The following is a 26,812-nucleotide window of genomic DNA, read 5'->3' on the forward strand; positions in this document are numbered from 1 at the left end:
GATTTACTTCCTCTGTAATTGCCTTCTGCTTCCATTAGAACGGTTTATCACTGATTTTAAGCAATACATAACACAAAAGGTTTCTAAAATTATTGTAACTCTGTGCATTAGCTGTGGAAGGACTATAAATTTGAATTAACTAAATGTTGGCATGTATTTTTGTCAAAAAGAAATCAAGACACGGCTAGCAGAAAAGTGTGATTTTGTATCTAGTTTCTATTTATTGCCTCTCTGTTAATGATGAAACAGTAATGACCAGTGACTGAGTTAGAAGTTTAACAGTTAATATAAAGCTGCCAAGCTGACGCCAATGAGTCAGGGCCACGTATACTTAAGTTTTTTCCTGTTTTCCTTTGATCTCCACCAAAAAATATGGATTGAGTAATCTGTATATATAACAAGCGCCCATCTCTACGTGAGCTCTTCACAGATTTCTTTTCCAAGAAGCAAGCACTTTGCTGGGGAACGACGGGTAGCGGAGAAAACCCAACGTCCATCCCTTTTTCCAACAATTATCCCTGTTACAGTGAAAGACTTCACATCTCCCCGGAATTATTGCCTGTCTTCACCTCTTACAACCCCCTTTTCATTTACTGATGACCTGAAAGAACACCCTTAAAGGAAATGGAAGAGTCTTCGGGGCAAAGGCCCATCCCGAAGCACGGGCCGCGGTGCGGGGCAGCGGGATCGGCCTGGCGACAGGCCCGACAGCAGATGGCAGTCGGTGGATGAGGAGCGGGCTCCGGCTCGGCTGTCGCCATTTGTTTGACTGGCGTTCGGGGGTGTTACACAAACCGAGAACACGGGCGTGCAGGAGAAGGTTTTGGCAGATTTCAAAAAAATCACCCTTTTGCCTTCTCAAACCTGAAAACGAATAGGTTGTTTTCGTGCTTCAGTATAGTATCTTTAACGAGAAATAATGCCATATAATGCCTTAATATCTTACAGTTTATCAATGGTTGTTTCAGGCTTAATCCTGCCTAAATTGTTATATTTTGCTAGAAAGATGTCTGCTTTCCTGATGTCGTTTAATGAATAACTCTGGCTAGGAATAAAATGAATCGTGCACATAAATCCTCACTTCCGTGTCCATTAAAATTAAAAGAGGCCTCTAGAGCATCAGTGTCAACTTGGCTATTCTTACCCTAAAGATTTACAGCCGAAGTCCATGTTAAATTTGTGACATCTATCACTGCATATCTGAGAAATGACCTGATTCACGTGTTGTAATACTGAATGTTTGTAGACGTCTGTTAACTGCATCCTGCTTGATGGAGATTAGAAAGTGGGCCCTTACATTTTAAATAGGATATGCGTATACTTAAAGAAAAGCCCGCTTAGTGACGGAAGGGCCACTTTCTAATCTCAGATACATAGCATGCTCTGCCTATTCGCTATATATGGAAAACCGTGATACTGAGTGGAGGTTAGTGTGATATTAAACCTGTGCATTCTGCAGTAAATTACCTGTCAAATGATAAATATTTTAAAATAATTTCTTGAACCAGAGAGTTTTTTTTTTTTTTCTTCTGTATATCAGCAGCTTCCCGAAGCATTTTTCTAAAACCTCCATTTAAAGGCCAGTATGCAGCCTTGATATGACCTTTGGTAGGATGATTCACGGATTATTTTTGCATGAATAGTTTGATACCCACATTTGTTCTCTTTGTAACTGAAATTGTGAGTCTTATGGAGATAATTAGTTTTATTTTAGAAGCAACCACAATGCAGTGAGAATGCTGCCTCTTTTGTATAAGGTGAATTCCTTTCAAGTATTTTCCTTTTTACTTGTTTTTGGCTTTGGTTTTCTTTCTGAAGAAACATCCTCTTCTTTCTGAAGACATTCTCAACACTGCACAATCATCAGAGAGGGCTGATAGAGACAGAGTAATATTTAAATATTTGTAAGAGTGTGATAAAAAATTTACATCAGTACAGAAGCCAAAACCTAAAGCTTTCTCTTCCAATGATGTCATCTTTCAGCAACAAGAACCCAGAAAGTATTCTGGGTTTTGGCTGGAACCTTGGGAGGAGCTGCTGTTCACCCTGCACAGCGCTGCTGTAATCATGTGCTGCTCACAGACCCCTCCCTCTGCTGATGTAGTTTTATAAAAAAAAGCTGGCTTTGCTACCACTACTTTTCTATTAGCTGTAGTAGAAAAAGCACTTTGTAGCATTCATTGTGCTGGACAAGTCCTTTGAGCACCTACATGTACATTGAGATGTTTGGTTGCTGAATTGCAGGGAAAACTCAGCGCAAGAGGGATAAGTCCTCACTTGGAAGGTATATGCAGTGTTTTTGGGGGGGTTTTTGTTGGTAATTGTGTCCTTTTATTTATGTAGCCTAGTTTCATGGAGAAAGTTTCTCATCTTCCAATCTGAAGTAGTATCTATGCAGCAATATTCTGTGCCAGCAGACACACTGTTCTGTAAGGCAGCCATTGCTTTGTAACAGTTTTGAAACCTACTCATATAACGAAATATGTATTTTACTTAGCCTACTAGTTAATTGTAAGTCATTGAAGGATGCATTTGGTAGTTGCAGTGTTCAGTGTGTCTGTTCATTGCAGGGTTTAGGTCAGTGGTATTTTCTGTATCATCTGGAGGAAGGGAGTAAAAGTAATTTCTTTTCTCTACATATGTTTCCAGGGCTGACGAATCTCAAAATGTAGAGCAGAAAGGCCTGCACAGAATTGTATCATTTTGGACATTTTGTGGATAGTAACATGCCTGAATAGCCATAGACACAACTCCTGTGTTCTGCCATCTTCAGAACAAAATATCAAATGGGGTCTGAGCCAAGTACTTTTTAATGAAAGCAACATTTCGTTAATTGTTTCTATAAAATCTAGCTCACCAAATTCTTAAAGAAGCCGGTAAACAACAAGAAGAAACTCCAGGTTTATCAATGCCTAAAAGAAGGCTTTCATTGTGTAACCTACCAAATCCATAGAACAAAAACATTAATGTTGAAAATAACTCTTCTGATGGAAAAGGTCCAGTGTAGTTTTGAGAGCAGCATTTTTAAAGACATTATACTTAATCACTCTTTTCTTAAATGCATGAATGAGAAAAAACATTCAGTGCTCTGAACTTACCTACATGATCCTAGCTCAAACTTAAGTCCTAAACCTCCAAACAATATGAAGTAAATTATTGTAAATGCATAAGTATTACACCTTCAGCAGTTGATTTAGGAAACACTGAAAACTGTTAAATCATTAATGTAATGTCAAAAGTTATTTACCATTATAACTGAACCTTTTTTTCTGTACTTCTAGATTTTTAGGGCAATATTATTCATGACTGGAAGTATTTTTTTTTTAAATGAAGAACTGATTACTTCTCAGTGAATAGTTTTCATTTAGCACAGCTCAGCTGCCAGAGAAATATCTACGTCGTCTCACATCATAGATGATGAGCACCCGTCATTTCCGTGGGAGGTGATAGGACATGAGCATGCTCAGAATGTATTGGAAAGGGCCTGTGGTTATAAACACCTCCTGGCAATCGTTAACTGAAACAAAAGGAGGGGGGTAACAGGTTTTAATTAAAAATTGCTTCTCTAGAGTCAGCTGCTTGTAGCTGCATATTGCTGAAGGGTGAAATCATTTGTGAAACAAGCAGACTGGAAAAAAAAAAAAGAAGTTAAAAAAACTTCAACTTTTATAAGCAGAGGTGCCTACAATTTTATGCAGTACTCCCATCTGCAAAATTCAATCTGATCTGTACTCCAGTGATTAAATCAGAAACCCTTAGTGAAGGACAATGTTGTCTTTTGGACTCTGCTGTGCCACTGATTACAGCTATTAAGATTCTGGAGTGTGGCAAGAAGGCAGAAAAAGAAAAAGCCTGCCCTCTGGATTAAGCAGTTGATTGCTTCTCTGAAGCATGCCCTACTGTCTCTGCTACAGGCTACTTGTGTGATTTTGGTCAAGTCACATAAACATGCATCTTAACAGACAGTGAAGAGCTAGTCTTGACAAATGGTCTTCATTCTTAACTGGAGACAGTCTAAGGTTTGCAGGTCTCAAGCACTCCCAGTAAGAATGACAGAATTTCTTTGGTCATATAGTATTGAGTTAGCTGAAAAAAATTGCATGAAGTGCTTCATGTTGAATGTAAAATTAACTGATGCTTTTAACTTCAATTCACCGATGTCACTCAATCTGAATTACTTATATATACTGGAAAGTAAAAACTAACCTAATTTCAACTTGCATAAAAGAAATGAGACACTGAATCAGCAGGATGCAGTGGCAGCATAGAGAAATACAGATTCTTCTGAGTGGGTGTTAGCGAGACTAAGTTAATTGTAAGGCCAGGTCTTAATCAGTTGAATACCTTGTTGTTCAGAGAGCAACATCCAGAATGTTGAAAATATTTTTTAAATCCTGTCAGGATAAAATAAAAGAGATCAGTCCACAAAGAGTGTTATCATCCAGAGTAGTTCTTTATGCTGAATTTTAGGATATTTAAAAGAAGTCTGGAAACTTTTCATGATGGTCTCTGGAAACACTCAAAGCCAGGCTGAACCAGGCTTAGAGCAACCTGATCTAGTAGAATATGTGCCTGCTTATTGCAGGGGGGTTGGAATAGATGACCTTTTAAGGTCCTTTCCAATACAAAATATTCTATGATTCCATGATTCTCTGATTCTATGATCTCTCCTGTCAAATCAACAAAACAAGCCAACCTAAAAATATTATGCAACTGCTGCTTTATTTCCATAAGATAAGAAACACCTCAATACTAGACCAATTTAAAGCTTAAAATTACATAAATAATAAATACATAAAAGGATAAAAATTATCAGAAGGAAACATGGACCTGCTGGATCAGTGGGCCCAGGCCAAGTGCATGAGGTTCAACAAGGCCAACTGCCGAAACCTGTACTTGGGTCATAACAACCCCAGGCAGAGCTACAGGCTCGGGAAAGAAGAGTGGCTGGAAAGCTGCCTGGAGGAAAAGGATCTGGGAGTGTTGATTGACAGCAGCTGAACATGAGCCAGCAGTGTGCCCAGGTGGCCAAAAAGGCCAACAGCATCCTGGCTTGTATCAGGAATAGTGTGGCCAGCAGGACCAGGGAAGTGATCGTGCCCCTGTGCTCAGCACTGGTGAGGCCCCACCTTGAATATTGTGTTCAGTTTTGGGTCCCTCACTACAAGAAAGATATTGAGGTGATGGAGAAAGTTCAGAGAAGGGCAATAAAGCTGGTGAGTGGCCTGGAGCGCAAATCCGATGAGGAGCAACTGAGGGAACTGGGGCTGTTTAGCCTGGAGAAAAGGAGGCTGAGGGGAGACCTTATCGCTGTCTACAACTACCTGAAAGGAGGCTGTAGCATGGAGGGGGTTGGTCTCTTCTCCCAAGTAACAAGAGGAACCAGCCTCAAGTTGTGCCGGGGTGGGGTTAGATTGGATATTAGGAAAAAATTTCTTCCCAGAAAGGGTAGTGAAGCACTGAAACAGGCTGCCCAGGGAAGTGGTTGCATCACCATCCCTGGAGATATTTAAAAGATGTGTAGACATGGCGCTTAGGAACATATCTTAGTGGTGGACTTGGCAGTGCTAGGTTTATGGTTGGCTTTGATCATAAGGGGTTTTTTCGGTCTAAATGATTCAAACATTATCTTGTGGTTCATATGTATGTTTGTTTCCTTCTGCAATCATCTCCCAAGGACTAAGATTGACTTTTGCTTCTGCAGTGCTATTTCTACTGTCTAGGAAGTTGCGAAAAGTGATATTTCTTGACCCAATCATATTCTAAAAGAATTAGTAGTTGTCAAAAGATACTTTGAATAGGAACATCTTTCACTTTCTTAGCCTGAGAAAAGATGTGAAATGTTTTGATCACATATAGTAATTTGGCTCCTCTATTTCAAGAAAACTCTCGTTCCTTAAGAATAAGGTCAAATATTTTAAGACTGAGCTCAACACCATGAAAACAAAGCGAAACACCACCACCACCAGCACAACAAATCTGCTATGTCACTCTTTGGCTTGGCTATTATATGATCCAAATGTTGTCTTGCACTGGCACATTTTTCAGCTATTTCTTTAGTACCCATGCAACTATTGTGGAATGGTTTTCAACTTTATGTTTTCCTTTTGCATTTTTGGCATGTTCTTCTCATGTTTCAACAACTTTGTGTCACCCTTTTTTAATATTTCTAAGATTTATTCTTTGCTAGGGATGTCTGCTTATGACACAATCCCTTGGCTAGACCATGCACGTTGTTGTATAAATTACGTGCAATTTACATTACAGAAGTTGAACGTTCTCCAAGATCAGTTATTTTCCACATTGAGCTACTGTTCTCCTATTGTAGGACTGAAACTTGCATCTAACTTCAAGATAGTTCTAAGATATATACTTCCTTTGGCCAATTCTATTTCTGTATCATTAACTGTATGTACCTGAGTTCTGACATCTGATTGCAAGAAACATGTAAACCTTGTGCAATGTTTGTTTTTATCTTTTTACCCTTCTGTTTTCCCATGGGAGCTTTGCAAACAAGTTTAACTTTAACAGGAAAAAATCTTCTATTATATTTTTAATTTGTTTCCTTTCCCACTTTATCTTCTCATTTTTGAAGATTAGTAGGATATATTAATTTCTAAATATTTGCTTGAAATACAAGGTATTTTCTATGCTTTTGACAACTCCCATATAACTTGCACTGTATATTTTTTCCTCCTACCCGTCTGCTGGGTTTTGTCCCTTTGCATTGTTTGTATTTCTGGTGTATTTCCTATCCGTTTTTTAACTCTGCTGTACACATTATGTGCTTTGTGTGTTAGTTTGAGACCTCTGTGTGTTTTTTTCTCCTTGTATGCTGCTTGTGGTAAGCTCATGCCTGAATCTTGAGTCACCTTTCACATGCTGTTTCATTATTAACTGTGGAGAGTCTTCCAAATATTCTACTTGGATGAGCATATAAAAAATTGTAAAGTTTTGACAACTTTAGTCTCCCCATTCTCTCAGGTTTTATTTTAGACTACATGCACTCTGTATTCAGGAGATATGATTGCAATATATCTAGATAATATTACATGTGCCAAGTTTGTTCTAGACGGCTTGCATATAAAGAGCCTTGAAGACTTGTCAGCACAGCTGCCAGGAATCAATGATCTTCTATGGACAATACAGGCAGAGCACATGCTGGTTTACATCAACTGTGAAGCATGAGTGAGTGAGATGAATTAGAGGTATCCATCAATCTGCATTTTTTCCCCAATTACAGTTTTGTGTTCTTCAGTCAAAAATGCAACTACTACACTGCATCCAGTATGATTTATCTTGATTGAAGTTTTAGAAGCAGTTGATTAATATTGATCATTCATATCCTGTTGTTAAATATTACCCTGAACACCCAATGATCTTCAACAGCAAGACTGGAAATGCATGAATTTTTTTATTATGTGCCATAATTTTAAACCTTCTGGAAAGGCTTGGCATGTTTATATGCTAGAAAATCAAAAAGTACTGAGCAATGCTCTGGGATGGTCAAACACAATCATCTGTAGTAGTAATCTATTGGCCTAGACCATGGCGCACTTTTCATTCACACTGAATTACACTTTTTCCAGGCAATTCCTAAGCACAGTCTGAGAATAGGACTGTCGCAGGGACCATTCCCAATAAGCAGTTTGCAGACAGCCTCTTTGGACACTTCAGAGTTGACTGGTATGTTTGTGTACTTTTCTGTGCCACTTGGCCACAAAGAATGGGAACTTTCCCAAACACATTTAGTTTACTCCTATAAATATAGCTTTCCTTTCTCCTCTAATGGTGTCACAGCCTCCATACCAAATCTGCCACCTCTTCTGTTTTAGCTTTGACAGGTTGTGCCTGCCTCTTTCTAGCCCCATTAATGTCTCTGACTTGGAAAGCAACTCCAGAGGTGGGCAGTAACAGGAAAACACAGAACATTTGGAATGGGATTGCTTAGGAAGCTGATCTTTGTCTAAACTGAAACAAGCAACAACTGAGCTGAAAAAGAGTCTGTGAGAGGGTATCCATGAAACAGATTTGTCCTTGTTGAAAGTTATTAATAATAGCAAAAGCTTATTTTTAGCCATCATGAAAAAGGATTATTTTTTAACCCTGGAGCTTCATCTAACATGTCATTTCTAATCTAACTACAGCGTTTAGCATTCCACAACAGACATTTCGTTCTCTAATAACTTTTCGCGATTTTACCTTTTAGATGCATTAATTGCCAAAATGAAATTGCGGGAATTAGGAAGAATTTTTCAAGGTTCTTGTAAAGCAAATGAAGAGTTCACTGGTTAATTTAGTATATGAACAGTTCAAATGCATATGAAGTGATAGAATATCTTGTTTAGCTTGAACAGAGACCAAGTTCATCTGTTCAGCTATTAGAAAGTGGAGTATATGTAACTGAAATTTATGGGGAGATAATAATGAATGAGTCATTTGAAATTTTAAAAAAATAAAATCACAAGTTTTATTTAAATTGTTGACTCATCTGTGATTTATTAATATTTCCCCAACTGTTCTGTCTTGCTGTCTGTCAAACCACATCCATGATCATCTTAGTTTTTTCAGTTAAAAAGAGAGTGCAAAAGTAGAAAACCGTTCTACCATTTAATGAGGTTTCTTCCTTGGTCAGTGTCCGAATGCTTTGAGATACAATTTGTGTTTGTTCTTGTCTAAATTGGTTCATATGGCACCTGTTTATTCTGAGGTATGATGTTGTTCATTCTTAGCAAACCACAGTTAACTGCAATTTCAGTGCCATTTTCCATGCGCCCACTAGAAGGTTTGGAGTCTTGGTAAAGAGATGGGAGTAGGAGTAAGATGAAATGTTTCCATTTGATTTCCATCTGGATGTGCAGAGAAGGAGCAAGACATACTCTGTCATGGTAAGCTGCTATCTGGAGAAGTAGACACACTGAAAATGGTTGGGGGTAAGAAGGAATTTTTAAGTGAAGACAGGCTCTCAGGATTAGCACTGTTTGGTTAAAAGAGAAATAAACCTGCACCAGATGTATCTATCTATTTTCTTAACAGAATAGAGGCCAGTGGGTGAAGTTGAAAGCTGAAAATAATTAAAACTGATGAAGTCAAACAAATTCTAATCTGTGTATAATTTTTCTATGCATATCTTTCCCAAAAGGTCTTGCTGAGAATACGTACTATGTCAGACTCAGGAAAGGACAGAACTTTTATATGGATAATGTAGGTCAAATCTCTGGTTGGCGTGTGCCACTTTTTTTTTTTTTCCCAAATGAAAAATGTTCTTAATTTACTATAATTAGGAAATTTTTCTACACATGACAAATACTGTGATTTTACTATTCTATTAGCCATAGGCACATACATTTTATATACAGCTTAAGTTTGGTATATATCTGGTGCTGTACAATGTTTTAAGGATTTCCTGTGCCATCTTAAGAACATATTAACTAACATTTCCATTCCAAAATTTAAAGCTGCTTGCTACTATATGAAATTCTAAACAAAACTCTGAGCTTTGAATTGTAATAAAAGTATATTGTATCCATTTAATGTACAAAGAGACATGTTCATGCTTCAGTGAACATGAAATAAGCGCAAATGTAGTACTAAGAATTAGGAATGGAACATCCTGGCCTGAGATTTCTGTGTTATTTAACCTGGGAGGTGTGATTTAACTTGTTTGTGTCACGATATCTCCTTTTATAAAACATGAGTAGTTTTGCAGTTCATTTTGCTGTGCTCCATAATGTTCTGTATCTTAGTCTGGGATGTTAATCTTGCGTGTGATTGTAACAGCAGACTGAATCTGGATGTAACTGTGAATTTGTTGCTGCGGATGTTGTTTTTCACTGCATTTGTTTTAGGAAAGTACGAAGAGCCATTTTCGGGTTTGAGTGGTTTTGTTTTCGTAGTTATTTCTAATAGTAAATTTCTCTCAGGTGTACATAATCTGTGGTGGGGTTTTTGTCCTTGATTATAATATTTTCTGGTCATATTTTGATGACTTGTTTAACATTCAGTTCAGGCTCACAGGGTAGGATTCACTGCACCCAACTTCAGACATGTACAGCGTAGGCCTCTCTGTTTTACTGCCTCCCACCTCTGTGGTGTGATTCATCACAAACTAAAATAGACATCTAAAATAGGTCAGGAGCTGTGCCCCTTGAAACTGCCTGTCTTTATTGATTTTAAAAGGAGCCTGTGGTAATGTACAGAGACACTGGCCCTTATACTGCAGATAAAGCCCACCAGAAGATGCTGATGTTCATTCCTGCCATTGCTTCCTTGAAAGGAAGAAATGGAAAAGCTGTCTTACGTATATTGGCGAGGAGATTTCCATGTGGGGATGTAGTCTTCACTCAATAGCATCCACATAATTCTCAGCTTCCTTCCCATCTGGTATCACTCCACCTGCCATTCTCTGTCCTTGAATAATGCTATTCTTCTGATCTAGTAGCATTTTCCAAATGAGCTACAAGTGCAGAACACCAGGCAGTAGTCATCCGCTACCATGCAGAAGGGACAAGATTCTGTTTCAAGATGAGAGCAGTACTGTCCCAGTATCAGTTTAGGTTTGACTACATTTTTGTTTTTATCAAGTGGCTGCTTTTCCTGACCATGCAGTCCAAGTGTATGTTTTTAGGCCATGATCTTTAATAGCAAGTTCTTTCTTCAGTTAATATTGGCACACACATTCATCTCGATTTTCTAGCTAGACATCTAGATTAAACCATAAGAATGTTAAGAACATATATGTTACACTGCCTAGAAGTTTATGACACTTTTTAGATGCATGGCAAGATAAATTGTGAATAATGCTGCGTGGTCGCTTGCATGATAAATATTGAAGGGATTTTTTTTCCCATTTTTAAGTAATCTAGACTGAATGCAGAAAGGAAATAAAAAATACTTTTATTTTTCCTATGTCCTATAAATACCATCTTTCTTACTTAATATCCTATCCTACTTTTCTTTTTTTTTCTTTTTTTTTTTTTGTTTTTTTCCCAAAATGTATTTAAAGAATAAAAGTGGATATCGTGAAGATACAGACTTAGAAAGTACTTTTTCAGGATTTAGCATATTTTGAAGCCATTCAGCCCAAAGGTTAGGAAAAGAGTGTTTTTATATTGTTGCTGTTTAACTTTTTTTCTTGCAGGGGCAGGAGTTGGACTTGATGATCCTGGTGGGTCCCTTCCAACTCAGGACATTCTATGATTCTATAATTCTTTCAGAATTTTCAGAAAGATAAATAGGATAACTGAAAACCAATGTTAAATCAGCATTAATCAGCACAGTATATTATATGATTGCCCAAGTCTGAATAATGAAGGAAACAGAATATTAAAAATATTTATTTTTATTTGAATTCACATTTCCAAACACTGGAAAAGTACCTCTCAACTATCTTTGTATATTATAATTCTCTTCCCATAAAAATGCAATGTTTGCTTCTACTTAATAGGTATGCAGTTGCTGGATCTTTCTATATTTTTATAATAGCTTGTAAAGGGAAATGAAAGTCTGCTGAGTCAAGAGCTGCAACACCCATTTGCCCTCAGGACAGTATTGCCTGTTTTGTTTTATAATCCCATATCTTTCCTGTGTTGGAAAGATGATTTTAGACAATATCAGTACACAAACACTCCCACTGCACTTTTGAAAGGGAAAATGCCATCAAGAGGTTAAAAGGAAATGTGGAAGAAAAAGGGTGCATTTTTAGAAGAGACATTTTTTCTCCTTTCTACCATGACCACTTATCTTTCAAAGGCTGTGTATATGAGAATGAAGAGCTGTGCACTATAGCAAAGTCTTGAAGTTTTTTCAAGCTGCTGTGTTATTACTGATTTGTGGTATGTACTTAAAGAAAAAAGAAGCATTAGAGGGTTTGATTGCTTGTCTTTAGCAATAAATGGGAGTTTTGCCTCATCTGTAGAATACGACATTTTGTGAATAGAGTTGGAGCGACAGGTCTGACATTTTCGAACTTGCTCAGTCACTCCAAGTACCTGGCCTGTTTGGTGTACAACAGTGAGACCTGATGCTCAAAATGGCAAATAACAGCATCAGCAGGGCCGCAGCAACTTGGAGAGGCTGTTCAAAGACTGAGCATCCTTGAAAATTAGATGCAAGATATCTTCAATTAAACGACTGAATTAATTACTGCATTTGGAAGTACGAATATAAATATTGTTCCCTTTAACAATCCTTTAGCAGATTCCAGTTCCAAGGGTTGTAATCCCATTCAGAATCGTTGCTCTTATTAGCTTCAGGACAGAAAAGCTACTAGGGTAAATTGACTTCTGGGAATTTTATTAGAACATCAGTGATATATCATGTCTTACACGACGTGAAAGAAGGAATGATTGTGCAGGCTTTTTTGTTTGGTTGGTTTTGTGGGTTTGTTTGTTTGGGGTTTTTGTTTGTTTTTTTCTGGTTATTTGTGCTTCTCCAGTTTACATTCATTGCATTCAGAAATATGTTCACTGACACTACAGAAAAATTATGAAATTGTAATGGAGAAAGAAAACAAACAGACCTTGTTTTGCAAAGGTCTCCGGATACCCACAGTCATTACTCAAGTGAGTGTTCCCAGTTCCCATGTGAAATATAGGACTGATCAGTTGTGAATTTTAGCTTTTGATTCAGATCTTTAAGTTCGTACCGAAAGGACCAGTTTAGCAACTTGCCACAAAAGATATTTTCCAGATGGAGCAGAAATAGAAATAAATGACAAAGACAATTGACTCGGCACGAGCTTTCCTGACAGCCTTTATCTTCTAGATATAATTCTGCTACTCATTTTCATTAGTTGTTTACTGTCTGGGTAGTTTTTATACTTGTGGAACAGGATATATCTCAGTGTATGTAAAGATTGCATAATCAGTATAAAATAAATGAAAGGAATTCAAATGAATTAAAAAATGCCTTTATAAAAAAATATTTTTGAAGGGAGGAGAGTCAGGTTAGAGAGGATATCTATTAATAGTGAGCTGTGCTAAGTAGTAGTGCTTCAACATGTTATCTCAAATTTGTATCTTCTTTTGTTTTTCCATCATAGCCCTCATGCTATTTTTAACCTCATGAGGAGGCATATAATGTACGATGTTAACTTGAAAAAGCCTCTCTGCTGAGGATGATACATAGGCAATGATTATTATCTCTTATGTTCTTTCATAATTTCTCTCATCCTTAATGTACTGTGATCCTTTGCAGTAATTTATGTGATTTAGATGCTACATTTACTGGTAAGAAACGACTCTTATTTTGCCAAGTGCAGTGATACCACTGTGTATAATGTTACAATATAAACAACTTAAGGGACATAAATAACAAAAGTGATATCTAAGTGATATAGTGCAGGGAGAAATAACTAGCTGAGTGTTTTCATTATATCTTTGCCACCATCTGGAATCACATTATTTTGTAGTTTTTGGTCTTGGTTCAGCAAGAGTTAATGTTAGATTTGACTGGAATTTTATGAAAAATACTCATAAATGCCATCACTGCTATGATTCTACATTAAAAAGTACCTTTAATTCTAAAGAGCCTCGAAACTTTTTCATGAAATATGTAGTTATGCCACAAAACAGAAATGCAGTCATTCCTGGCATCAGAAGTGAATGGCGGAGGACACAGGTTGTGGACTAAATATAGCTTAGTGTCTGTGCTTTTGGAGTTGAAGTCCAAAAGTTGTGGAGAAAAGTATGTATCTTTTCAAAACAAGTAAGATGTAAATTAGTGAAACAGACATGAAACTTCCCTTGATTATTTTGTTGTTTTGTTTGATTATGCATTCTTGCAATTCTGCCATCCTCTTGTCCTTTAATTCTCACATTAGGCTCAATATCCAGAACGCTTCTCTATATTCAAGCGTTATGTTTTCATTTAGTTTCTATTTTAGATTCACTCACTGAGTCACTGTCATTAACACATAACTTAGATAAAAACAGTGTTTATACTGAGTTCAGTTACCTAATAAGCTTCTGTGCACAATCCTGATTTACTCATGGTCAGTTTATATAGATGAAACATAGATCCAGCACTGAGGACTTGAAGTGTTTCGAGAAAAACAGAATGGTACTTTGGATATTTCATCCCAGCTTTGTTGAACCATGCAGAAAGGGAGTCAGATATAGCACTATTTTATCAATAAATCTTGAGAGTGTGAGAATTAATTTCTCACACCTGTGATGACCAGAATATTGTAGGCCACTGCTGCACAAGAGTCCTGGCTGCAGTCAACAATTGCCTGTCCAGAATGTACAAAAGGAAGGGAAACATTAGTTCTTGTTAAGCAAACAAATTGCAAAATCAGACATTGTATCTTTTGGAATTATTTGCGTTGTGGTTGCATTTGAATGGGCTGCATACTTGATAGGTTATAGAAAATGTATTCTGGATTCGCTCCTGTATTCCTAAACTCACTTAGATATTGAATCAGTGATTTTAATTTTATTGACCTTTTGTAGCACAGAAATAGTTAGTGTTAGAAAAATGAATTCTGAAGTTTGCCATTTAAAAGAGAAATGGTTCTGAAAGTTTGAAGTTGATTAGTTGATGTTGACTCTGTTTTTTCCAAAATAATTGCAATACTTGGTAAAATGCCCAAACATATACAACAAAGCAAGGGTACTTCAAAAAGGAATTGCATTAATATTTGCATTTCCTCTGAAAGTTTGAGTCATTAATCCTGTGCTTGAAAGGGAAGCCATTGTACAGAATACACCTGTTGGGATATGTTTTAGCCTTTATGATTGCTGACACAGTTTATACAGCTAACAAAAGATAGTTTGTTCTGCAGCATACTTACCTTCATAGGTTACACAAAACCTTGCGTTTGAGGTTCAAATAGGGCTCAAAAGTGCATACCGACTTGGTACCAGCACTTGCTCCTCTAAGACATGCTTCCCTGTACAAGTGTTGGTATATATAGTAAAGATATAAAGCAAAGAGAAAAATGATGAAGAACAATTACAGAAACAGGATGAATAACAGGCTTTACTTATCAGTAAGATGAGCTGATCTGTTCCTCCAAGTCTTCCATTCTAACAGGATTTTCTGTTTGTACCAGATGGCTGAAAGGGAGCAAAAACTTCCTTGTACTATGCTTCATTTTCCTTAATTCTCCCTCCCACTTTGCTTTCTGGGAGCTATACCAGCTGGGAAAGGTTAGTTTCTGAAACTTGAGATGTATGAGTTCTATACATTTTTTAAAGTATATTCATTTGTCAGATAATATGTTTTTGTGTTGCTTTTTTAATGAAAAAATTGAAATACTTTTGGTCTAGAATTTCATTAAATGAGCTAAAAGGAATTGTAAATTCATTTGGATATGGAGAAAAATTACATCTGATGTGTGAATTTATGAAGATATTAATTGCAGTTTGGTTATGCAATATCAATATCTTTTGTCAGAAGTGAGGTAAAGTTTAACATCTTTTTATCCATTAATAGTTGGACATCAGAACTCTTTACACATTAACAGTTTTCAGTGTAAAGCAAATTCCGGGAATTTTGGCCAGATGAGTGATGTATCATATGATACTCCCTCTGTATTGATGTCTACAACAACAGATTTTAAAGAAACATTAATTCAAGTACAGTATTTTAGATTTTGGAAGCTTAGTAGGGTTTGTGGGAGTCTGTGAAGTAAAAATGATTTGATCTAAGTTTAATGTGAAAGCTCCCTACTGTTCTAAAAATGACACACTCTCACTGGTCCTGGAGGAAGGCATGTTTCTTTAACATGTTTTTTCCCTGATAGAGACAGAAATGAGAACAGTATGTGATATAAAGTACATGTTTCTGGATAATTACTCACATAATTTAATAAGAGCTGGTGATTTAAATCTTAACTCAAAACATCTGCTTTTGTATTGCACTACATATTCTGAAGAGAAACTGTATCACACAAGGACTAGCATATTAAAAATCGAAGTGTGTTTGTCAATTTAAAAAAGCACATCTTGTCTCTGCAGTCAGAGATAGTTTTTGTATTAGTGTCCCTAAATTTTCAAAGTACTGCATGTAATGGTCTGACATGGCTATATATATTCCTTCTTTTTTGATGTATAGCTTCCTGGGGGGTTTTATTACATATATATATATATATACACACACACATAGATCAATGTATATATACGTTTTTGTATCTACTATAAAAATAGTAGGCTACACATCCAAAAGAACAATATTTTTTTGAAAAAAACTATACCACACTGAAAGTTTTGGAGAGGGAGTATCTAAATTGAATGCAGAGTCAACGTAACACATATGATATAGATTCAGAGCTTGGTAACTCATACATTCAAAAGTAATTGGAACTCAAGCCATCTCAGAAGCATTACCACATCTCATACTTTTAAGCATGTAGGATTTATTTTCTTTTCATGCAGATTTTTTTCCTTCACTACAACTCTTTCACTTCATGGAATAATTACATGATTCGTTGGAAGACTCATTGGAGCAAGTGTTTGAATTGGGATTACATCCTTTGTGAGCACTTCTACCACTGAGCTATAGTCATGGTCTATAGATCTGTTTCTCTGTCCTGTTGGGTCTTTTCAGTTTATTTTGTTCCACTTTCTGCTCGCTTTCAGGCCATATTGCTTGATACCCAGCTTAGAGGTTGTGGTGTTCAATTAGGCATGGGAGACCTGGTTTCAGCTCCTTGATCCAAGGAGATTGTTGAATCTCAGCTTTAGGGCTGCTGGCTTTTCTGAAGTGTGACTGTCTCCCTCAGTAACTGTGAACACGCATTTTGCCATGCATCAGTTCATACTTTACTGAATTTACCTATACTCTGACCAGTTCCGGAGAGGAGGCTGGTTTCATGTATTTCAGAAAAACACAATGTGACACAAATGTTTTCAAACTGTTTGAGTGTTACATCAAAATTACATTTTGATTCCACGAGAGTCCTGCAGGAACATGGTGCTAGCCTGTTTTGCAGTTAGCTAAAAGAAAATTTACAGTCATTACTTGGAGCATTTTTACATGAAGTAAAAGTTAGTGGAGAGAGAGAACAACAGTTATAATGCTATGCCCTCTCTCCAGATCTATACCAATTAGCTAGGGAAATGTGTTTATTGGAACTTAAACGCAAGCTGAGGAGGGATTGTTGTGGTTTTTGTGGTGGTGGTGGGTTTTTAAAGTGCAAATTTATTCACCTAAGCAGGAAAGCCAAAACAACAGGTAAAAGATTGGGAACGGTATTTTGAAAAGCAGTACTTTTTTTCAAAATAATAGGCAGCAAAGTCATGGTGGACAGTGATCCCAATAAGAGCACCCAGTGGAAGGCTGCAGGTAGAAGACATGCAGTCGTTGAGGAACAAATTGGGAATGAGGAAGTTAAAATACGGTGATAGTGGATAGTGTTATGATTGTGGAAGATGTTCTAGAGACTGTCACAAGACCAGTTATGTGTAACTTTAGTATTGACCATTTCTTAAAGATATTGACAATATTTTTTTAGGACTGAACTAGCTTAAGGTTTAGCAAATGCCAATATGGGAAGATGAATTGAGTTTTCTTGAGATAGAAATGAGGATTAAAATGTTATGGAAGTTGCAGCAAGAGAAGTTCAAACTAATAGGTACAGTTATTTAGTAGTGAAAGTAATTGTCTATTGGAGAATTGTACGCGAGATTTTGCGCATTAATTCTTCAAATTATGCATTTGATGAGGAAATTAAAAGGTAAATTTCCGACATCTTTCAGGGCAAGCAATCTTAAGTGCCCATAAAATAAACTTCATTCATTGCACAGCAGGGAAATAGCATACATTTGGTAGGTAGATTATAAAGAGGAAAGTATCAGATCAGAATAAAGGGTTCTATACTTGAATTACCAACAATCTGGTATCTTTCCTTTGACCAGCTGAGGGAACCCTTTGCTAATACCAGCATCTAGATCTTCTGGAAGAGAACTATAAGAGGGGAGAATAATCCATAATCTGAAATCCAGATTTCAATAAAATGTTCTGGATAGTAGTTTTACTTTGATTCAGTAAATGTTATAGAAGAAACATCACGGCAATTATAAGAAATTGTTAGACATGACTAGGATTTAAGAGGATTTTTTTCTCTTTGGCTTACCAAATACGATTATTGTGCTATGCACCACACTGGCATACACATTTAAACAGGCAGACATCTCTGCATCTATCTCAACTCCTTTCACAGTCATTTTGCTTTAGAAACTGTATTATCTTCGGTTGCTAAAAGCATTAAGATAAAACGGAATAAAAAACAGAGGCAGCCTTATAACTCACCAGGCTTTTAGATTTTTGTCAAGTTTCATTTTGAACGTACCATTTCTTAAGTGATTTCTCTGTCTCTCTTTCAAGCCTTATGAATAAAATACAAAGTGCTTGACAGAACATGTAAAGTTAATTTTCCAACCTCTTTACATTTTTTTACCCTTTACTGAAACCCTACTTTTCAATTTTTGCAAATGGAACACTTTTTTTTTTGTTGCTAAAAGGTGTCAAGTTCTTTGAATATTACTTTCTTTAATGTCTTCATGTAGTTCAAGTGATCTGTGTGTGAAGAAAAAATGCAGTGAATGCTTTTTGGATGTTCAATGCAGGCGTTCAAAGTATAATCAACCTTAAAAAATATATTTTTAAAGATACTGTGTGTATATAATGAGCGAAGCTGTAGGTCTGTGGCTTTGTGAAGCACAGTAAGGCTCAGAATAAAATTTCAATCTTAGTAATGCTAGGTAAACCTTCCCTAAAGATAGATTCAGACTGAAAATGAGAAAAAAGAAATAGAAAAGAATGAGAAAAGGGTGGCTTGTAATGTGTATTATATTTAATTTGACAGTAGGTCTGTTAACAGTCTCACAAATATGTATTTCCCACCATTTGCAATCTGTAGCAGCACTGAAATATTAAGAAATACAAAAAATACCTATTTGTATAGCCATGCACTGTTTCTTTCATCTAGGCAAGGCAGTCTAAACAAAAAACCACACCATGTTATTTAAAGCAAGTTGTTACGTGTTAACATAGCTGTCAGCAACTGAAATGATAAAATTATCATTGTTGTCAAATAGAGCTATAAACTGAACACAAGGCATGCTTCAGGTTAGTCAGAAGAGGTCCTCTGCTTTTCACTGTGCATGCTTGCTTGAAATGAAACTGTGTGTTATTGGTTAACTGGGATGCTTAGCATAATCACTTTGCAAGGCTGTGGTGGAGGGAGGTGATTATCACGGGGAACAGATGGGCAGGTCCAAAGCGTTGCCAGATTCTGCACAAGCTCCATGTACTGTGGGTTCTATCTCTCTTTTCTTTGGCATTTCTAATTTTTATTCATTGTGCATATTTTAAAGGGCTAGCTGAGCTAGAGGTCAGGGAGCGATGACCTTACAGTTTAGCTCACAGATGTAGTAGTGGGGAATTCAAAGCGCTGTCACTGTACGTCTGAACGGATGGGACAGACTGCATTTTGTCCGATTGCCCTCCTAAATGTATGAAAGGATTTATCTCTGAGCTTGGTACTCTACTCTGCGTCTGTAGCTCTCTGTGGATTGTATTGTGTGTGTGACCAGAAATGATATTCTTGGATATGAACACTGTCTCTGCCTCTCCTAAAGTGCATCCTCCTAATGGGACCCGGTTTTATACTTTTCAGGTAAGTGAACTTTAATAAAACTGAAACGATTTTTCTTGGCATTTAAACAATAGGTAAACTTTGAGTAAGAGTAGCTAATAGGTTAAGAAGCTTATGTGTTAATTAGTTTTATATTGGTAGGAGAAAATATGTAAGAAACCATTATCATCACAGTAAGTTTGCTGCCTTAAAATCAGCATGTAAATTGTTCCTAAACAAACAAAAAATTGTGTTCACAAAGATTTTGCTATTGGTTGTTTTACCCAATAATATTATAATCTTACAGTTCCTTAGATTTATAGTTCCTTAGGTGGACCCACACTGTCTTTCTGTTTAGTTCAGATAAGCACTGTGTTGGCATTATCAGAAATTCCAAATTTATATTATACAAAAAATATTTTAAAACTTTGTGTGTTGTACCTGTCTGGATTTTTTAATATTAATCCCAAATGTGGTTTCATGCTAGCTGATGCTTAATTTGATTTATGTGGACAGTAATCATACATGTGCAATTGATAGAACAGCAGAAACTGTTGTTAGGATTATTAAGGTTCACAGTTTTAAGCCAAGTTTTGCCTCACTCAGGTAAATAAGCTTATGTGCTTAGATAAAGGTAGGAGTTTATTATATACTCTAAATCTAATGTGTAAAGCAGTCTAATTACAACCATCTTTCAGTAGCATTTAATGAAGAGAAATCTTCAGTGCTTTAGCTCTGAAAAAGTACGTAATCCTACATTAAGATGTAACCATAATAAAAAAACCCCACAACTCCCTTGCCCCAGCTGCTCCTTCTAGCACTCCAGCCCTGCAGGACAATTCAAACACTGCACTACTGAAAGTGGCAATACATATTTCAGCTCAGCCTCTGATACAGTTAAGATTTAAATAATCTTCCCATTCTTGATCCTATAACACTTTTGTCTTTCTGATTACTTTATGCTATTGTAGAGTGATGCCTTTAATATGTAATAAATCCTGTGTATGCTACCAGACCAAACAATCTGAGGAACTTAAAAATTGATCACAAAATGCATGGCAAACTTCTTTCACAAAATACAGGTATCCCATTCTTTGGGTCCAATAACTGCCTTTCATTCTTGTCTTCTTTTAATCTGTTGTTTTTAATTGTACTGTGTTGCCCTTCTTACAGTGATGTCAAATGATAGTTGAGGGCTATGCAGAAAGAGTGGCATCCTCCTAACAGTGACGATTTGCTGATCCTGGCAGTGATTCAGGGACACGAATGCCCCAGGCCTGTTCCTCGGCAGCATGACTACTTTTTCCACACACTGACATCTAAATATTCTGTACAGCCTCCTGTAGCTATGCTCTTAAACACAGTTCCTGACGTCAGGTATTCTTTTTGAGTGTGTCGAGTTGAAAAAGTCACTAAAATTAGGATGCTTGATTGTGATACCAAATTGACTATTGTATTGTATGCTACGTTATGAAAGTAAGCACTAACAATGAAGTATATAATTTTTTTACAGCATGTATTGTTGCTATTAGCAATCTCTATGATTACTGTAGACATTATCCCACATACGGAAATTTCTCTTTTAAAAACTCTTTCTTCCACTGATTTTTAAGCTGAGGGGACAATATATAAAAGAAAAATATAGCTGAATTTCCTGTTACATTCCGGATACTTCGGTGAACAATGTAGACTTAAATGACCTCGGAATGTAAAGCTGCTAATTCAGGACGGTCTGTGTTTGCGTTCTAGAACAGCTTAGTATTATCAGTGCTAAAGGAATCTCTGAAAATTTTAAAAAAATTGCTGGAAGAAAGCCTATATCTTCCTGTGATGCCCTTTTGAAATTATTTTTTCTATTTATTTGTTTACATATGTGCAGTATAAAGAAAGATGTGTGAAGCAACTTTCTAATTCTTGCCTTGGCTTCCTGTGTCATTCCTTGTTTTCTAGCTTTTGACCACCATGTTTGTGGTGTTTTCTTCATATGGCTCTTGTCACTCTTGTTACTTTTTTTGATCTGTTTTAAACTACTTTCACCTTTGGTTCTTATCTATTTTATTGTTTCAGTATGTTACATTGTAATCTCTTTGAGACAAAGAATCTCTTTCATTTAAATAGCTTGCAAAGTTATGGGACAGCTTTATGGTTCTTATATATGGAATACATATATGCTGAGTTGTCAACTAAACGTGACAATAATCTTAGCAAAGCCAATATCTAGCATGTTTATAACTGAACAAATAAAAGAATTGTCAGATGGGGGCCTGAACTCTGACTGACAGAGGGTAATGAGTGATTAAACTACTGAATTAATTGTACATTGATTCAAAACCACAGCATATTAATTCTTTCAGCAGCAAAAATGGTACTGAAAGAAGCACAAAGCTTGTGTGCAAGTTGTAACTTTATTGTTGGCATTTCACTGATGTTCTTAGGAAATAAGACTGAATTGGCCTCTACTGGCCAAGGAATCAGAGTGGCCATACAGGGATGCATCCAGCAGAGCATTTGGGCTGGGAAGAATCATAATTAGTGGAAATCTCTAGAAGCTTTTAAGCATTTATTAAGCTCTCAATCAAATGATTTGAATAGTATGCTTTACAATCAGCATTATGAAGTGTGTTCACTTTATAAATACGCATTAATTGAAATTACAAGTCTGCCATAAAATTTCCAAATTCAGAGATTTTCCTGTCATATGGGCTTTATTTTTAGTAGACGAAAATAACAAGGAGTTTCTTGAAAACCAATAGCAGCATTTAAAACTATATTTTCACCTGCAATGGCACAGGATGGATAAACAGGTTTTTTAACTTTCTCCTTCTCTCTCAGTTTCTGTATTTTATTTGTTTCTTTGGTCTCCAGGACACCTACTATTCAGAAAAAGTACTGAATTTGAAAATTACATCGATACCCGCAACTATCTAGAACATATGAAATTACTAGTACCTTTGTTCTGCTCAGGAAATCTGTCCTGAAATTCTGCAAATGTTAAAACCCTGGTCTGGTTTTGTATATTTGCTGAATCAACTGGCATAATTACTAGAAGCTTAAGCTTTGATCCCTAGACTATGCTTGATTAAAGCAATTAAAATAGAAGAGTATATGGGACGAGGTCATCTGAGAAGTTATATACTGTATGAAAGGCAGGAGTTGGAATGCTGTTATGAACAAAGTTTAGTTTTATAATGACCAAGGCAATACCAAAGTTTAGTGCTTTGTATTTCGATATCTCTCTGTTTCATCTCAATTTGCTTCTGCCCACGTTGGTAGACTTCTGCATCTATATAACAGAAAGCAGTGATTTTCTTTCTTTTTGTCTTCAACCCTGAGAAAAAGATAGCTTTTTGCTACTCTGTGTGGATATATTAGTTTGCCAGCAGTCCCACAGTGAGAATGTATCTTTCATGAACATTGTAAACATCAAAGTCCGTGTAGTAACATTTCATTCTTGCTGGTTGGTCTGGTATTTCACTATATTTAGCACTTATTTGCATAAAATAATGATACAGGTGGAGAAGTTTGGATTAGAAAGGAGATATTTTAATTTTGATTCTTGATTATAAAACTGGAAATTTTAATGTACTGAAAAAATATTTTTTAATCAAGCTGTTTTTATAGAGAACTTGAGGGTGGTTTCTTTTTTATGAAAGCGTAGCACAAAGGAACTTAATTTTGAAATTTCAGTTTTCTTTTTTGAAAGTTGTATAATACTGCTTTGATTATTTAAAAGCAACTTAATTATACTTTGGTGTTTATCATATCATGTAAATATTTTTTCTTATATTGGTTGTCTACAGTAATCCATGTGAATGCTAACTTTCACAATTTCTAAACATTCAAAATACCTTCACATTGTACACAATGTTTATTTCAACAGAATTTGAAACTCAGAGTCTTTTTTCTTTGCAAAAGAAAAACACTGAAGTATTTCTATGAACAGTATTTTTAGCTCTTGTAACTTTCAATTATTAAGCTTAGCATGCATCTAAAGCACAGATCTGAGCACAGACCTAAATGAGGGCTAAAAGGAGTTGCTGTTAGGCAGAGCTTAGGAGTTAGGCATGTGCGGTAGGGAGAGACAAACACACTCAGCTTGTGGTGGTACACGAGGTCTCGTGGATCTGGCTGCATCTTTCGCTTTCGAATCTGCAGGTTGTAGTAACAGTTCCGTAAGTGTGTAACACGAACTTTCAAATATTTGGAAGCAATATTAGCCTATCTTACATTCAGATGAGATTCATGGTTTGTAAATTAACGCTTAGGACAACTAGAATATACAGTTTTTTGATAACAAGTACTGAAGCAAGGGCTGGTCTTTTCTGAAGCCTTGGGAGATTTAAGCAATTTTTTAAAGTTATCTGATGATCAGAAGGTCTATAAAGAAATAAAATTACTTTCTTACAAAACCTGCAGAGAAATCCTAAAATATTCCTATGACATAAAAGGGTTAAATACTCTATGAACTACTATAAAAGTGCATTGCTGATCAAAGGTTTGAAACTGGGTTCCTGGGAAACATTTCTATACATAAAACATCTATAACCATGATACTGATTACTACTGGTTTTTATTTCTTAGCAACTAAATGTTACACTCCAATGATAGTGAATTAACAACAGAATGCAAGAAAAATATTCCTTTCTGGTACTGAATGTGCTTTGAGCTGTGTGAAAAAAAACATATTCTACAAGAATAATAGATGCACTCATTAATTTTCCTATTAATTCCTATATTAATAGTTTAAATGAATTGTATACTTATATAGAACTTCTGTTTTATACTGTCTTGTAGTTTTAGCATTTTAGCAATCTTGTTCTTTCACATATCTATTTATATGGAAATAGTAAATGCAGTGAAAAGCCTATCCTATAGGAGAAAGTGTCTTGCTAAAATTCATAATTGCACTTATTAGCATACATTTATCATTAGATTGTGCTTTGGCCAGGTATGCCATGCTACTCTGTTTAGTAGGCCATAACTTTTCCTTTTGACTATTTTGTTTCTTCACGTATTTCTACGCATTGTAATTTAATATCAGACAACAGCTTTTGAGTTTCTTTGCAGAAAACCCCAGTTCCATGAAAAAAACATATTTGTAGTGATGGAGCTGGGATACTAGTCACCTTCTATCTGATGTGATCATTCATACCACTACAAAATTCATATAAAATGTGTATTTGATGACTCTCTTCCTACTCTGTGAAGACTTAATTGCACGTGTAGAATATACACTATATAGAACATGCAGAATAGGGCCAAAAATTTGCATGTAGTTTCAGAGCTGTGTCACCAGGTCCACAGAAGAACTGTGGAATCCGTTCTTACCCTGAATCCTTCAGCTGGCCAACCATGTGGGCAGCTCCTTCCAGCAACCCTTCGCCAGGCAGGAAATTTCTTCCATAGTTTTGCCTAAATAAAGCTTTTTCTCTTCTTAATGCGCTGGCACAGTATGTTTCTTTTACAAACATCACATAAAAGTAGTACAGGCAAGTTCTTTGTGAAAGCTGCAAATACATAGCAAATCGGTAACTTGTATCAGTAATGACGGTAAGCTTCAGTAAAATGCCACCTAGAACAGGAGTCAACTGAGTAATTGGCTTTGTGTGCAAAAAGTTGTGGTACAGATTATGTAGGTTGTTGTAGACTTCAGAAGGTTTGAAAGCTGTATTAGTGAATATAAATAATAACAGTGGCAGAAAGGCTGGCAGTGAAGTGTTTTTAAAGACTTCTGACAGGTTAACAGTGACAGAAAATAGTGATGCTGGACCAGTGCTTTACCCTGTAGCCAAAAAAAAAATTGTTAAAAAAGTCTGGGCAGTATCAAAGGCAGGAGACAATAATAAAGTGATTTGCATTGCAAATAGTTTGGAAATATTTATAGCTGTATAAGTGGGTTTTATATAATTTTGGAATTTGGAATTTCAGAGGAATATGCTTACAGGCTCTTTTACTGAGAAATAAACGACAAATGGCAGTAGAAGCTGGTCTTACATTACAAGTGAGTGTTATTAATTCTCATTTACTATTATTATTCTGTGATATGTATTTTATTGCCCATTTTGTGAAGAACAAATTTTTCTGCTCAAATACAGACATGTTAATGCAGTGTTGATCTGAATGTACATCAAAATATTAAAGTTCTCTGTACTCAAAAAATTACAACATTTTGAAGGAGAAATATTTTTTTAAAATATACATTAAAACGTGTTATTCCAAATAAACTTTCAATAAGTTTCATCATTCATTTTTTTTGTAGAAAGGAGAAGACTGAGCATTAGTTCATCATCCCAGCTATAATGACAACTATTAGGTTCAATCATTTTACTGGGTTGGTGAGAATGTCGTACTTGGACTCCAAAAATGGGAGAGGATTATTCAGACTGACAGGAAAATAAGAACATCGGCTAAGTGTTCAGCTAAAAAGCCCTAAAACTGTGTTACTGTGAAGTATTTGCTGTAACGTGCCTTAAGTATCTAGAGAAATAATTTTGTTTGCACAGGGTGTTGTGGGGGTTTTTTTGCATAATATATTGTGCCAGAGAATGGTGATTTCTGGCCATCAGAGCTCACCACCAGCAATCCGGTCCCTACCCATGACATGAGGAGTATCTTTGAAAAGCTACTTGGTTTCTGGTTAGCTTCTGAGTTTTAGCTGGAATCATGCTGAGATCTGCCCCAACTGCCACCATATACCCTTTTCTTCCTGAAAAATCAGTAATGCAGCATGGCCCCACGTTTTCAGTAGTTTTGGGGTTTTTTTCCAGCTAGTCAATAAAACGGTCTGATAGTTTTTATGAATATGCTGCTCTGCTGTGAACTGGGAAGGGTGACTTGACTGAATATGAGCTGCCTGTTTTGCTCTATAGATACATTTGCATCCTTCTCTGGGTGGAAACACATGTTGCTTAAGGAAGAAATGAGAAACAGTATGGTTCTAATAGACGCCTAATTGCCATGAATTTGGTAGTGGAAATCAGGAAAACTAATCCTTCTTCCCAAAAGCCAGAAGATGAAACTGAACGTATGTGCACACACGGACATATCGTTTCCAAAAAACAGTTAAGAAAATAATAGAAGGATTCGCTCTATAGTATTTTTCAGTTGTAAACTTAGTAAATTATGTTGTTTACTCCAAAAATATTATAATTAGAGTAAGCAAAGAATACAGGCCCTTAAAACATATGCATAAAACAAAGCGTTTAAAGACTTTGTGTCTTAAGTCAATAT

The 26,812-nt window shown here is 36.2% G+C and overlaps 1 protein-coding gene across 5 annotated transcripts in view; it reads left to right on the top strand.

Moving 5' to 3' along the window:
- The window catches only part of PPFIA2 (PTPRF interacting protein alpha 2), a 315,886-nt gene that overhangs the window by 73,121 nt on the left and 215,953 nt on the right, over positions 1-26,812 (top strand). For 2 of the 5 annotated variants that reach the window (XM_065626974.1, XM_065626975.1), the window contains exon 1: positions 19,544-19,624. The exons of the other annotated variants lie outside the window; for them this stretch is intronic. In XM_065626974.1, the coding sequence (XP_065483046.1) occupies positions 19,544-19,624 (81 nt within the window). Of the gene's footprint in view, positions 1-19,543; positions 19,625-26,812 lie in introns of those variants that run through there. 5 annotated transcript variants of the gene reach the window in all.

Source organism: Caloenas nicobarica, chromosome 1, assembly GCF_036013445.1.
Source record: "Caloenas nicobarica isolate bCalNic1 chromosome 1, bCalNic1.hap1, whole genome shotgun sequence".
Lineage (NCBI taxonomy): Eukaryota > Metazoa > Chordata > Aves > Columbiformes > Columbidae > Caloenas > Caloenas nicobarica.